At 46.4% G+C, this 12,572-nt stretch overlaps 1 protein-coding gene across 11 annotated transcripts in view; it reads right to left on the bottom strand.

The window, feature by feature from the left end:
* The window catches only part of TSPOAP1 (TSPO associated protein 1), a 197,076-nt gene that overhangs the window by 62,149 nt on the left and 122,355 nt on the right, over positions 1 to 12,572 (bottom strand). For 10 of the 11 annotated variants that reach the window (XM_059717356.1, XM_019486347.2, XM_019486348.2 and 7 more), the window contains 4 exons: positions 7,620 to 7,729; positions 5,886 to 5,995; positions 2,438 to 3,253; positions 1,770 to 1,921 (listed from right to left, as the gene is read on the bottom strand). In XM_059717356.1, coding sequence (XP_059573339.1) covers positions 1,770 to 1,921; positions 2,438 to 3,253; positions 5,886 to 5,995; positions 7,620 to 7,729 — 1,188 coding nt within the window. The remainder of the gene's footprint in view (positions 1 to 1,769; positions 1,922 to 2,437; positions 3,254 to 5,885; positions 5,996 to 7,619; positions 7,730 to 12,572) is intronic. The other variant, XM_059717357.1, reaches the window with a different exon arrangement.

The raw sequence follows: 12,572 nt of genomic DNA, 5'->3' as shown, positions 1-12,572 counted from the left end.
GGATAACTTAAAGATCTGGAGAGTTCATAAACCCCACTGCAGTTGGATGATATACACTAACCATATTCCTGGAATGTGCAATCACTTTGGTCTGAAACTCGGATTAGCTTGTTTGTTTCTCTGCAATGAGGTAACACTAAGAAACAATAACCCAGAAACACCTGATTTCTACCTTATGCCCATACGGTGCTGCAAGCAGAGCTGTACCATGACATCACAGGTAACTCAGCCAGTCACCACTCCTTCCCTCCAGTTCATTCACATGCTTCAGTCCTGTTGGTTGAAATAAATCATCAGATGCTGCTGCAAATCAGGACTGCAGTGCTTCGGCAGAGCCGGGACTCAGGACCAGAAGGGAAGACACTGCTCTTGATCAGGAACTAGAATGGCTGAGAAGGAGGAACAAAGCTGAAGACTGACATTGCATCCCCTTCACACTGTGCCAGGTTCAGGCAAGATCGTTCAGCTCTGCCCAGCCAAAATTCTCTCTCATGCAGCACCGAATGGGCACTGCCAAGAACAGAGCTGAGTTAGGGTTACTGGAGGGAAGAAGCGTAACTGGTTGAGCTGCCTTTGTTCTCATGTTGCCGCTCTCTGTGCAGCAGCAGATGGACCTTACCAAGGAGACTCTGCTGATACAAAACTGATAAAACAAACAAAAAAACCCCCAACAACCTTCCCTTCCCCTCCTGTCCCCTCCCCCCCACCCCCCCACCCCAAAAAAAAAAGAACCAAGAAGAGAGGCTGAATAGTAAAGTACTGGCTTCGTGGCAGCAGCCTGGAAAATTACTACAGCCTCCAGAAATGAGTCCAGTAGCATAACTAGGGCAGGACAACCAGGGCAGCAGCCGCAGCCACTAACCTGGGGAGGGAGGGATGGGGTGTGCAGAAAAATATCAAAAGCTACCACTGTCAAAAGTTTCTGTTGCCCCCAAGCATACCACTGCTCCAGACACCCAGCTGCTTCGTTATGCTTCTGACTGAGACTGTTAGTTCCATCACCTCCCATTCACCTACAGCTCAGCTTTAATAAGCAACAAAATCTGCAGCCCTCTCTATATGCCACCTTACCCCCTGCTGAGCAGAATTATCTCCATGCACTGGAGGAAAAATAAGTGAGGCACAGAAAGGAAGGGGGCTTGCCCAAGGCAAAGTGCTAGGCCAGGAGGAGAACTTTGTTCCTTGGCAGTGTGCTCGCACTTTCTGTCCACAATGCCTCAAGCAGCTATTAAATTCCATTCAACATCCTAGTCAATCTTTAAGTTTTGGGAAAGCAAATAGCATCTGCCTCATCAAAATGTTTAATTTCTGCTTGGCTCAGATAAAATCCTATCTGCCCAGGACACTGCAGACTAATGCTGAAGCTACATTATCGACCTGCTGGAATGTGCCTGAAAAGCTAAAAAGTGTCACCAGATGCTACATTTGCCACTGGTTCACCAAACACACTACAATGACATACACATAGGAAAAATCCTTCCATAGCTGATGGCTCATCTCTATGCTCTCTGGAGCACAGAACTCATCCTTTTTTGGGGTTTACACTTCATTACACAACAGGAACCCCTCTGTCCTAGCTGGGGTATCCGAGTTCTATGAGGATGGCAAATGGAAACATAATACTCCATATGCCATCACTGAGCCACGCAGGGCCACTACCCACTCCTCACCTCTGGAGGCCATGCCCCTCCCACATCATCAAGCATTCAGGGTGCTGTCACATGCCCACATATATATGAATTTCGGCCTATGCAGTATCGGCAGGGTACCTTCCGTCCATCAGCATACACCGCATAACCAGTAACTCGCACTCCGTTCGATGACCCTTCTGCATCAATGGTAACAGGCAGCCAGCTGATGACCAGAATACCTGGTGAAGGACCAAGTTCCACCTGGACATCGAGGGGTGCATCAGGAATTCCTAGAAGAGATCAAAGGGAATTTTTTTTTTATTTTCATCAATAGGAACAGTTCCCAGGCTAAATCCACCTAAGAATTTGACACGAGGTTCTCACACCAAAGCCTCCAAACAGAAATGCAAAGCAATGCAATGGTTTGTCGAGATACTTGGGAGGCACAAGACAAAACCAGAGCAGGAAAACACGATGCTTTTGCTCTGTGAACTTTCAAGAAGCAGAAATTAGGGTTTTGCAAATGGAGCCACGGGTGAAGTGTAACGACCTGTGCAGCACAATGTATGCCTTTGATGGTGAATCACATCACCTGTCCCCTTGAGAAAGCACACTGCACACTTCAGGAAGGGTGGATGCCTCCTATTTCACTGAGAAATTCGCAAATAAAAAATTTAACTTATAAAAAAAATAAAATAAAAACTAGGGAAGACTGTTATAGTGAAGAAACAAAGAATTTTACACTATGGAATCCAGTGTAATCACCTAGCAAACTGCCCATCTTGCTTCCACTCCAGCCCCAATACCTGCTAATGGAGTAGTGAAGTGTACCACTGCTGACTTCTGCTCATGCTTCTCCAGGGGCAACTCCCAGAGCATCTTTGGGGGCCGGGCCTCCACCTTGGCAACATACTGAGTGTTAGGGTGCAGGTTGTGGAAGGTGTACCAGTAGACACCCGGCTTTATTGTGTCGCACTCTTCCTCATTGAGGTACACAGCATGATTGTAGTTGCTGTTGCATGGAAGCCAGGTGACCTCTGCTGATGCGGCTGTGATGTTTCTGACTTTCAGCAGAGTGGGGGCTATGCAGACATCTTGCCCTACGAAGAAAGTGCATCGCAGCCTATCAGAGCTGCCTTGTTCCGTCACACTCTGCACAGAGATCCTGTAGGCTTTTGTCTTTAAGTCCAGCTTCTCAACAATGGCTTTAGTTTGAGGGCCACTCTTCACGTTCTGCCATAGCTCTGCATCCACATAAATATTGTAGCTCTGTATCTCTGGGTAGCCGGCTGGCAAAAGCGGTGGTTCCCAGCCTACAACAATACTTCTGGCAAGCTGTTTGATCAGAACCAACTTTCTTGGATAAGGCACTGCTGTGTGACTAACAGGCTCGTCCTGGTCTCCTTCTAGCCTACCGGGCAATGGGCTGACACTGGTTTCTTCAGCAGAATAATCACTTTTCTCTCCACTGCTGGTGCTTGTACTGACAAAACTCTTCTCATGGTATGAGCTATGAGTAAGATCATTTAGCTCGGGAGGCAGAAAGGTCACGAGGTCATCGTCTGAAACTCGTTCAACAAAATTTGAGGGGACCAGCCCTCTCCTGCCATCCATCAGCTCCCCTAAACAAGAAACAGGAAACCTGTTACCACACTCACCCTTCAGACTTTAAACCTGACCATGGAATTGGCAAAAGGCAGCAGCAACACTGCCCAATCATTATCCCATCACCACAAGGAACAGGAAAAGCCCTCTCAGGCCACATTAGCACAATGCTGACAGGGAGGTCTGCTCTGTCCCACAGGCCTTGGGACATTCCCTAGTGCACTCCCAAATACTGCTAAATGTCTGCAGTAATGAGGCTCCAGCGCTCCCCTTGGCACTACCTAGAAAGGTTTTTAGGTATTTCCCCTAGGCTCCCTTTTCTATATTTCACCCCATTGCTCCTGGTCACACCTCTTTAACTCTCTCACCACTTCCTTCGCCAGCCTTTCCAATCCATGCAGTTTCTCACCACAGCCCCTTGGGTCATCTCTTAGCACATGTAAGCAGTTTGTACTCTTCTGATCTTTCCTCATAAAAAAACTTGTCTCTCCAGTTCCCTGATCCTCTTTGTAGCTCTGTTCCGATGTCTCCCCAGCTTGCCTGTTGAATTCTGGAACAAAGGTACCCGGAAAGAAACCCAGGGAAAACACATGGCCTCCATGTTCTGTAGTGAGGTGGCTACAGCACAAATCAGATGACTTGTGGGACCATGGCTGCTTGTAATTTGCTGATTCAAGTTCCAGTGACAAAAGAATCAACTGAAAATGTGCATAGCAGAAAAAGGGATAAAGAATGAGGTGAAAGCAGAAGCTAAAGAAAACCAGCAAAAGCAGAACAAAATAAAGAGCCAGGGTAGGCAAGAGGTCAGCAGGGCTATACTCACGTCTGCTTCCAAAAGGAATCTGAGTGACTTAGGAGTTTGGGTCATATGAAATAAAACTTAGTGGTGCCTATATTCATTTTTAGATAGATCCAGAAAGAGATTTTGGCACCCAACAGCAATACACAGGCACCACTGAGATTCCCACAACCCCTGCTCAGCTTCTGCCCGACTCTGTAGGCACCCAAGTTTTCACCAGTAAAATCTCTTATGTGTCTAAGTTTCTGTGGATAAGTGTGGCACACAATCACCTCAGTCCTGATGCTTCTAAGCTGCTTGATGCTTAAGTCCTGACTGACTGGTTTTTGTGTTTATTTTAGGGAATCAGACACCCATAAACCTAGTTCAATTACTTGGGGGGTGAGATGAAATCTGGAGTACAGGGGGATTTGTAAGAGTTCGTTAGAGAATTATTGGTTCTTTTACATTGAAAAATTCATTCAGTTGGCTTGCTTGAATGTGTTATAAACATAAAACTGATGAAAAAATCATAGCCAAAGGGTAGGGATAAGGAAGAGTGTTGATAGTTGAAGGACTTCGGGGTGGTTGCACCTCCTTCAATTCCTCCTCCAATCCTGCCATCTATGGGAACTGAAGCCCTAATCCTGCAGAAACCAAGCTGCCTAGCCCTTCTTCCCAAGCCCAACAGACAATCAACAGCACCCGACAAGTCAACTAAGGACCTGTTTCTGCTGGAGCTGAGCTGCCCAGCCCTTCTCCTCAAGTACGTGGGTAGCCACCAGGTCTGGCCATGTCCTACCAGTTCGAGTCAAAGGCCTGATCCACACTGCACTCCTCCTTTTCAACATCCTAGATCCATTGTTGGAGAGCTTTAATGAGAGGTCCAGGCATCAGCATTAGTGCCACCCTTATTTAGTACCCTCACTAATCGTGTGGAAGAGACGGCCATCAGAATACTGATGAAATTCACAGATGATATTATGAATTATTAAGGAGAAAGCATGAAAAATATTACAACAGATAAAATATACAAAGGAACCAAGAGAGACCAAAAATCTGGGAAGAAAAAAAAAAACAGCTAATCCAGACAAGGAAAAATAATCCAAAGCACAAATATGAAAGAGCTAGAGAAGGGAGAGATGCTTCGTTTCCCAGAGTGCTGTCCAACATCCTGGGAGTCATCTGTTCAATTCCCTGCTCTTCAAATGATATTTATGTGCCTAAAAATGAAAGGTAAGTGGCTATGAGAGTCTTCAGAAGTGCCTAGGTTCGTAACTCCCATAGATTCTGAAGATTCTACTCGATGCCCTTCTGCATCTTTAGGCACTTAAGTATCTGTAAAAATAGGGATTGTTGCCACTCTCTGGCTCAGCACTGTGTCTTCTTTCCTGGCAAAGCAAGTTCGTAAGTGCTTATAGAACATGTCAAATACCAGTGAGAGAAGAGCTACTTAATGCAGCACTCTAGGTCCAGGGTATGCCTAGTGTATTAGGAGATACTTGTCAAGAACTAATACAAGGCAATGCCTCAAGCTTTTGCCATTTTGTGGGAAATATCTGGTACTTACAGCTAAGGAATCAGAAATAGTTCAGGTGGTACACCACAGATGTAAAAACCTGGCTCTCCTCAAATTGATGGAAAAATAAATTCCCATTGATTTCCCCTGAATCTCAATTTCGCCTTCTGGATTGAACTGACCCTAGCATACAGGTGCATCCTTATAAAAGTTACGGGAGCAGTGCTTGCTAATTTTGGCCTGATGACCTTTTATTTCCTAGTAACTGCAAATTCATCAAATTCCTCCCTCTATTCTTAATGATGTCAAGGTTTTACAGCTTCCTAGTTAAGTCTCATTTTATCAAACGCACCTTCAAAGAAGCCATCCTCATCCATGTCCCCATAGATGTAAATATACTCTCCAGCAGTCAGAGGGAGCTCTGCCTCCGGGTTTTCATTAGGTCCATCAAAAGGATTATAGCTGAAAGAGTTGCAACCATAATGTTTATTTTGCATACCAACTTCCTCATCAAAACATCCAAGCAGTCACACTAGACCTGTACACTGGTCCACTGAGGCTGGTCTCCTGCTTCTAGACATGTCTCGGAGGAATACCAAAGTCATTGCTCATGTTTAATGCTAAATCTCTAATGTGTGTTGCTGGAATGGAATCTATGTTCACTTTCACAAGGGAACAGATGTTTTAGTGAAAGTTTGAGTGAAGTGATTGGAAACACAAGCATTCAGAAACCAATTTTTGAAAACCTTATGCAAGTATGTAACATTTTTCTGAATTATAATTTAAAATACTAAAAACGGGGAATTTTTAACTGAACTTTGGTCTCAAAGTTGTTGGGTTTTTTTCCAATTGTTTATTGAATCCATTAAATCATAAAAATGTTAGCCCAAGCCAAAAATTTTGTTGCAAAAATTGGAAGTTTCAAGGTTTGGACTAATAATTTTCCAATTTTCAATTTTTCAGGGGGTTTCTTTTTTAAATAAAAACTTGAAATTTTTACAAAATGCAAGAATTTTCGCAATTAAAAAAAAAGCCGCAATCTTCTTTAAAAGTTTTTCAAAAGGAAATTTTTACTCCATGTTCCTGACTCAGCAAGCCATGCTTGCAGTGGTGCTTGTGTGCATCTGGAAGCATTATTTCTATCTGTGCCATAGGACTAAGGGCCATAGGAATCCCTAGAACTGATCAGGCCCATGATCCAACTAGCCTAATATCTCATCTCCGACAGTGGGTGGTGTTGGATGCACAGAGAAAAATCAGAATAGACAGTTTTGGAATAACCTGTCCCAAAATTGAAGACTATGCCAAACATCCTACGATCCTTCAAATTCTGTCTATATCCCCTAGACCAGTGCTTCTCAAGGTGGCGGTCTGCGGACCGGTGTCAGTCCACGAGCCACCGGTCACTGGTCCGCAGCGAGTTGCCAGGAAAGAAAGAAATATATTTTCAGAAGCATAACATTGATATGTCATAGCGCCACAGTTCGTACGTTCCAACACTCCAGGTGATGTCACGTTGTGCGAGGTGAGGAAAGAGAAAGAAACAGCCGGTCACGCATTTGTGTGGCACTGTTACATGCAGTTGCTGCCACCGGCTGAACCGGACACTGGTCCCGGCCCACTGGAAAAAAATTTGCCGGTCTGCCACATCAAATAGTTTGAAAAGCACTGCCGTAGACAACATTAAGGACATTAGAATCAGAGAAACACAGCTGGAAGGGACACCTAGAGGTCATCTAGTCCAACCCTCTGCCTGAAACAGGATCATCCCTATCCAAACCATCCTATATAAAATTCTTGTTTAACCTGTTAGTAAATCAACACAGTCAACCCTGACACAAGGCATAATACCCTCACCTGCCATGGATAAAGCAGCGGGACAATGATGATCAGTGCCCTGCTCCTGCAAGGGTTAAAATGCACTCAAGATCCAAGGAAGAGAGCCACCCCCCCCCCCCCCCACACACACTATGGAGGAAGGCTAAAACCCCCATACTCCATACCAATCCAACCGTGGAGTAAAATTCTTTCCTGATGCCAAATATGGCAATTGGTCTGCCCCTGAGCGTTGTGCATCGTGCAGTACCTGTATCGAGCTAAGAAGACCTGGAGTTTTGCGGGGCCTTGGTTCCCTGGCTCTGGAATTAGAGAGACGCTATCGACATCCAGTTCTTCCATTTCGCTTGCAGTGTCCACCTACCAAACAGACAAGAATAGGGATCAGGGTTGGCTATGACTGATCAAAGGAATAGAACAGCAGTGCAGCAAGTTAAATCCTATTCTCAGCTGGTGCAAAGCTGCCTGATTGCATCAGATCACTATATTGTATGTGGTAACAGAAAATGGTTTATCCTATCTGTGAAAATTGTTCTATTAAGGAAAGAAGAGTGGGGACAGACATGTGCTTATCTCCAGGACTTCAAAATTTACCAGGCACCTAGGCCCAAATTCTATTCCACCTCTAAGGTGTCTAAGTCACTGGAATTTCCTTATCAGTTATCATTGACTTTGACAATGTCTTGGAGACCGGAACAACTGCTAGGGGAACCCCTCCCTGCTCCTGGTGTTTGTGAGAGCAGTCATTTCAGCTGTTAGGTGATGGATGGGCTCATTGCTCTGCTCATTCAATAGCCAATACATCTTACTTCTTTAGCCGATTAAGGGTCTGTAGCATTTATTTTTAATCCTTCAAGCAGCTCTGTAGATTTTGATGCCATATTACAATAGGAAGGAAGTGCAATTTTTCCCTGTGCAAATTCAGCAGTTAAACAGAATAACGATTTGGGGTCAGCTATGATATTTTTACTTTACCAGTGACTTGTCAAGACACAGTGCAAAGCCTAACTTGAAACCAGTTCAGGTTGGTATTTAGAGCAAACTCTGCTTCCTCTGATGCAAATACAATTTTTAAATGTAGATCCATTGTATGTACCAGGAAATTCCATGCACTCCTCTAAGTACTTCAGCTGCTTCAGTTAATCTTTGACAGAGTTCAGTGGCATCTTTTTCAGAATAGTACATTCATAGGGTTTATCCTGGAGCAATGTGAGATACCCTGCAAGCTTTAATTCTGACCTAACTGCATGGATCATACCAGCTATGATCTCTAGCTCTAGACAGCCCTGTTTTCAATGCAGTGTTCCAGATGCCTAAAATTTAGCCTGTCCTTCAGGGTGGGATCTGCCAAGTCCACACTGCCATTTCAGAATCTTTCAGGTGTCCTGGATTTTCTTTTTGATTTCAAATTCAATAGTCTGCATTGTATTCAATGTGCAACTGATTTCTGTGCTGAAAGCTCTGAAAAAAAAGTGAGGCTTGTGGGTCTAACTTTGCTGAGAAAGTACAGGTTCTGCTCTGTGACAAAATTAAATGCCAACTGATGCACAATGTCCCTTCCTGTGAAACACACATTAATGCAAGTATACATTCCCTGGGGTGTTCAGAGGTACAACTAAGACTAGCTAACTGGCAAGGGGAAAAAAGCCCCCTCATCTTAAAATCACACACAACAAAAACTCACTAAATACATTGTCTATCATTAAACTGCTACCAAAAGCAGCATGTGCTCAGCAATGGAAACCAACTATGAAGTTGACTACGTGCAGCCAACACTGAGCATGACTATAAAACACACGGCCCACACTGGGAAATATGCTGATGGGAACCTACCACAAAAATAAGTTAGTGCAGTCCATCTGAATAAGACACATGGTAGTGCCCATTAAGCGCAGTCCTCCCCACTGATGACTCTTTTTCCAGTTATTCCACGACACTGCATACAGCTCCACCCAGAATCCCTGTTGGCCCATCTCTCAACCTGGCACATATGATTAGTATAGCCCCACCCTCCATGAGGTGAAGCTCAATCACGTTGTCCTGGAGCTCATCTGCATATACATTTTTGGAGCATCCCAGGACTTGGAACCAGGACCAGGTGTTCTTGTTAAGACAAAAGTGGGGTCTAATTAAGTCATGGCTCCTTTGTGGGGGGTATCTGAAGTACACGCACATACTGAGCAATGAGGTACCATGGCTTGAAATGCTGTTGACACTGGTGTGGCCCAGCCCAATGATGTATGTGTCAAATCACGAGCCTTTGGTTTTGGACCAATATCATGCGTAGTTTGTAACATATAGCCCACCGAGCCCTGCCAGTGAGGGCCCAGAGGCATAGAGAGGGTCAGCTGGGGAGACTCAACTGCCATTGGGCAACCAAGACGATCAACCACCTTCTCTGGCTCTGCACCTGAGCCAAGGAGGTACGGAACAGGGTGAAGCAGCTCTGCAGTGTCAACCAGCTAACCAGAGAAGCGGTGCTGTACAGACACCTCGCCAAACACCAAGAGAACTCGTCGACCCATTTTGACCAGTTTGCGTCTTGGGTCAGGAGCGTCCTGTGGAAAGCCAGGAACCTCCTGTTGTACAGGCACATGGATGTAGAGGTGGTAGGCTGTATGAAAATGGCTTTGAGCAAACTCCAGACCTACTACCAGAAATCAGTAGTGGAGGATGGAGAGGACATGGCCAAAGCCACCTGGCACAGAGACACGTAGCATGGGATCTTCCAACTTCCCCCTAGTGAGGAAGAGGAAGAGACAAATGGAGCCAAGGACGGCAATAGCGACAGCAGCAGTGGGTTCTCTAGCAGGAGCTGGAGCAACAGCAACATGGACAACAGGTGAACTGAGTCTATGACCCCGCAAGCGGGGTGGGGATGAAAGGAAGGGGTTGCCTGGTCTGGTTGGTGTGTATGTAACACATGGGGCAGATATTGTAACAGGTGCAGGTGACCAGCAGACCTTTGCACGGGTGCACAGGCATGGTTTTTGTAACAGGTTATGGTTTTCTTTGTGGAGTGATCAGGAACCCTCGGAGGAAAATAAAAGAAAAAGAAAAGAAAAAGGGAAATACTTACCTGCAGAGGGAACCGTGGCGAAGTCGGAGCCCGAGGAGGGACCTGCGCGGCTCATTAGCCACACCTTTATACAGTTGCAGACAGTGGATGATGTCAGACGCAACCACCGGCTGGCAGAAATAAAGCAGGCTGCTGGCAAGGAGGAGGGGAGAAGAGCGTCGCCGGCAAGGGCACCAGGAGAGGGCTTCCCCGAGCTCAGGCAGAGGCAAAAAGAGCCGGGAACAGCTTCTCCCAGCAGGGGAGGACGCCGCAGAGCACGCAGAGGGACAGACACTGCTGGCGGCAGTGAAGGGGGCCAGGAGCCAGAAACGGCCCCTCAAGACTGGGAACCTGGACAAAAGAGCAGATGGGAGCAGGAAGATCTCCTCACCAAAAGTCTCAGCAGGACAGCAGGAGAGACCAATGCATCTCAAAACACCAGATCAGGTGGGACCGTTGAGGGCCCTGGAAGAGCTGACAAGGAGCGCCAAGGGGGAGCCGGGAGGCAAGAGCAGCAAGAGGGGCTGCAAAGTACGGACCTCGGGGGCATCGAGCTGCCCCAGCGGGCAGCACAGGGGAAGATACCCACCGGAGGACCATAGCGGGTCCAGCAAAGCCTGAGGCTGGGCGATGAGGGAGAAGAAGAGGGGACTAGCCCCCAGGCTACCACGGCTGCACATAGGGCCAAACTTGGACCACGAGGATCAGAAGGCGGGCACTGGTGATAGGGCCCAGGGAGCCAGGGAAAAGGGGCGGCTAGGCTCTTTAGTGTGTTTTCATTGATTTTAGTTTGCATTCCTTTTTGTTACCCACTGTTGGAGAGGTTGAGAGGCAGGGCAGGTGGAGCCCGATTGCTGTTTAATTCTCAAGAGGGTGGTAGCCTTAGAGAAGGGAAGACTGCCTCAGAGCATGGGGAAGGTCTTGAGGGCTGGTAACACAGGACCCTCGTGGCAAACATAGTCAGGGGCTCAACAGTCAGGGATCTGGACAGGAGGACATCTGTGACCCATCTAGGCTAGGTATAAGGGCGAGGTAGAGGGGAGGTGGAGCCTTGCAGAAGACTGCCAGACAGGCGTCCCGCCGTCAAGAGACTTTCTCAGTGGGTGGACCCCCACATTGAAGCAAGATTCAAAGTCATGGCAGGTGAGATTGGGGAGGGGGGAAGACTACACAGGAGGTAAAAACATCGACTCAATGGAACACCAGGGTCGGACGGGCGAACCACATACGGGTCAAAGCGGCACGTGACAGGATGTTCGAGGCCAGACGGTCACACTCATGTATACAGATATATATTTTTACAAAAACAAAAAGGTATCATATAAGTAGGTGTCAAAGTGCTGCTCAAAAGTGTGTTTATGGAGTATTTGTGCTAAAAACTTGCAGCAGTTTAAAAAAAAAAAGGTAACATGCATTCATTCTGGATAAACTAGGTGCATGGGTAGTATATGCAAATCACTAAAGCCATGTTTAATTTCAAGTTTATTGTTTTCAGATTCGCTGCTCACTTCCACGTAGTCAAGGAGAGCAGGGTCTGACAATAAGAAGAGTAGGAAAGGGCTGCCAGGGGAAAAAGTTGAAGGGAGGCAGAAAGCAAAGACCTACCTGACCCCCCTCCCCCAGATTTATTTTCCCTGCTGTAGCAGTGAGAAGGGAACAAATATATATGTTTTCCATGCATAAGATTTAATTACTGGGGGGGGGGGGGGGGGGGGGTCTTATAATCAGGATCATCATGTTTTTGAGTAAATATGGTATTATCACTTTTCATTCCTATTCTAAGGCTAGTCACTTCTCTCTTAGACTAGGAAAAGGTTAACATCCCACAAACAGGAGAAAGTAAAAGATGGGTTCTGCCCTAGAGACCTGCCCCTTACAGGGAGAATCCTCCAAAGCTCTGGGCATCAGTGCAAAGAACTGGACTTCTCCCTGTCTGGCACTGGCTGGAGAGAAATCCAGCTTGTGTTGTCACGTAAAAATGGCTCAGGAGCCCGCAGTTCCTCATGGGCGTAGGATGCTTGGGCTAGGAAATCCATGTGTGGGTGTGTGCACCTTAAATCGTCAGGGTGTTCTGCCCTGTTCCATTTGCTCACTGGCTTTAATCAGCATGGCTGCACTTCTCTGGCTCCTACCTGCTTTAGGACT

Source organism: Alligator mississippiensis, chromosome 14 (genome assembly GCF_030867095.1).
Source record: "Alligator mississippiensis isolate rAllMis1 chromosome 14, rAllMis1, whole genome shotgun sequence".
NCBI lineage: Eukaryota > Metazoa > Chordata > Crocodylia > Alligatoridae > Alligator > Alligator mississippiensis.
This window is presented reverse-complemented; position numbering and strand designations above follow the sequence as displayed.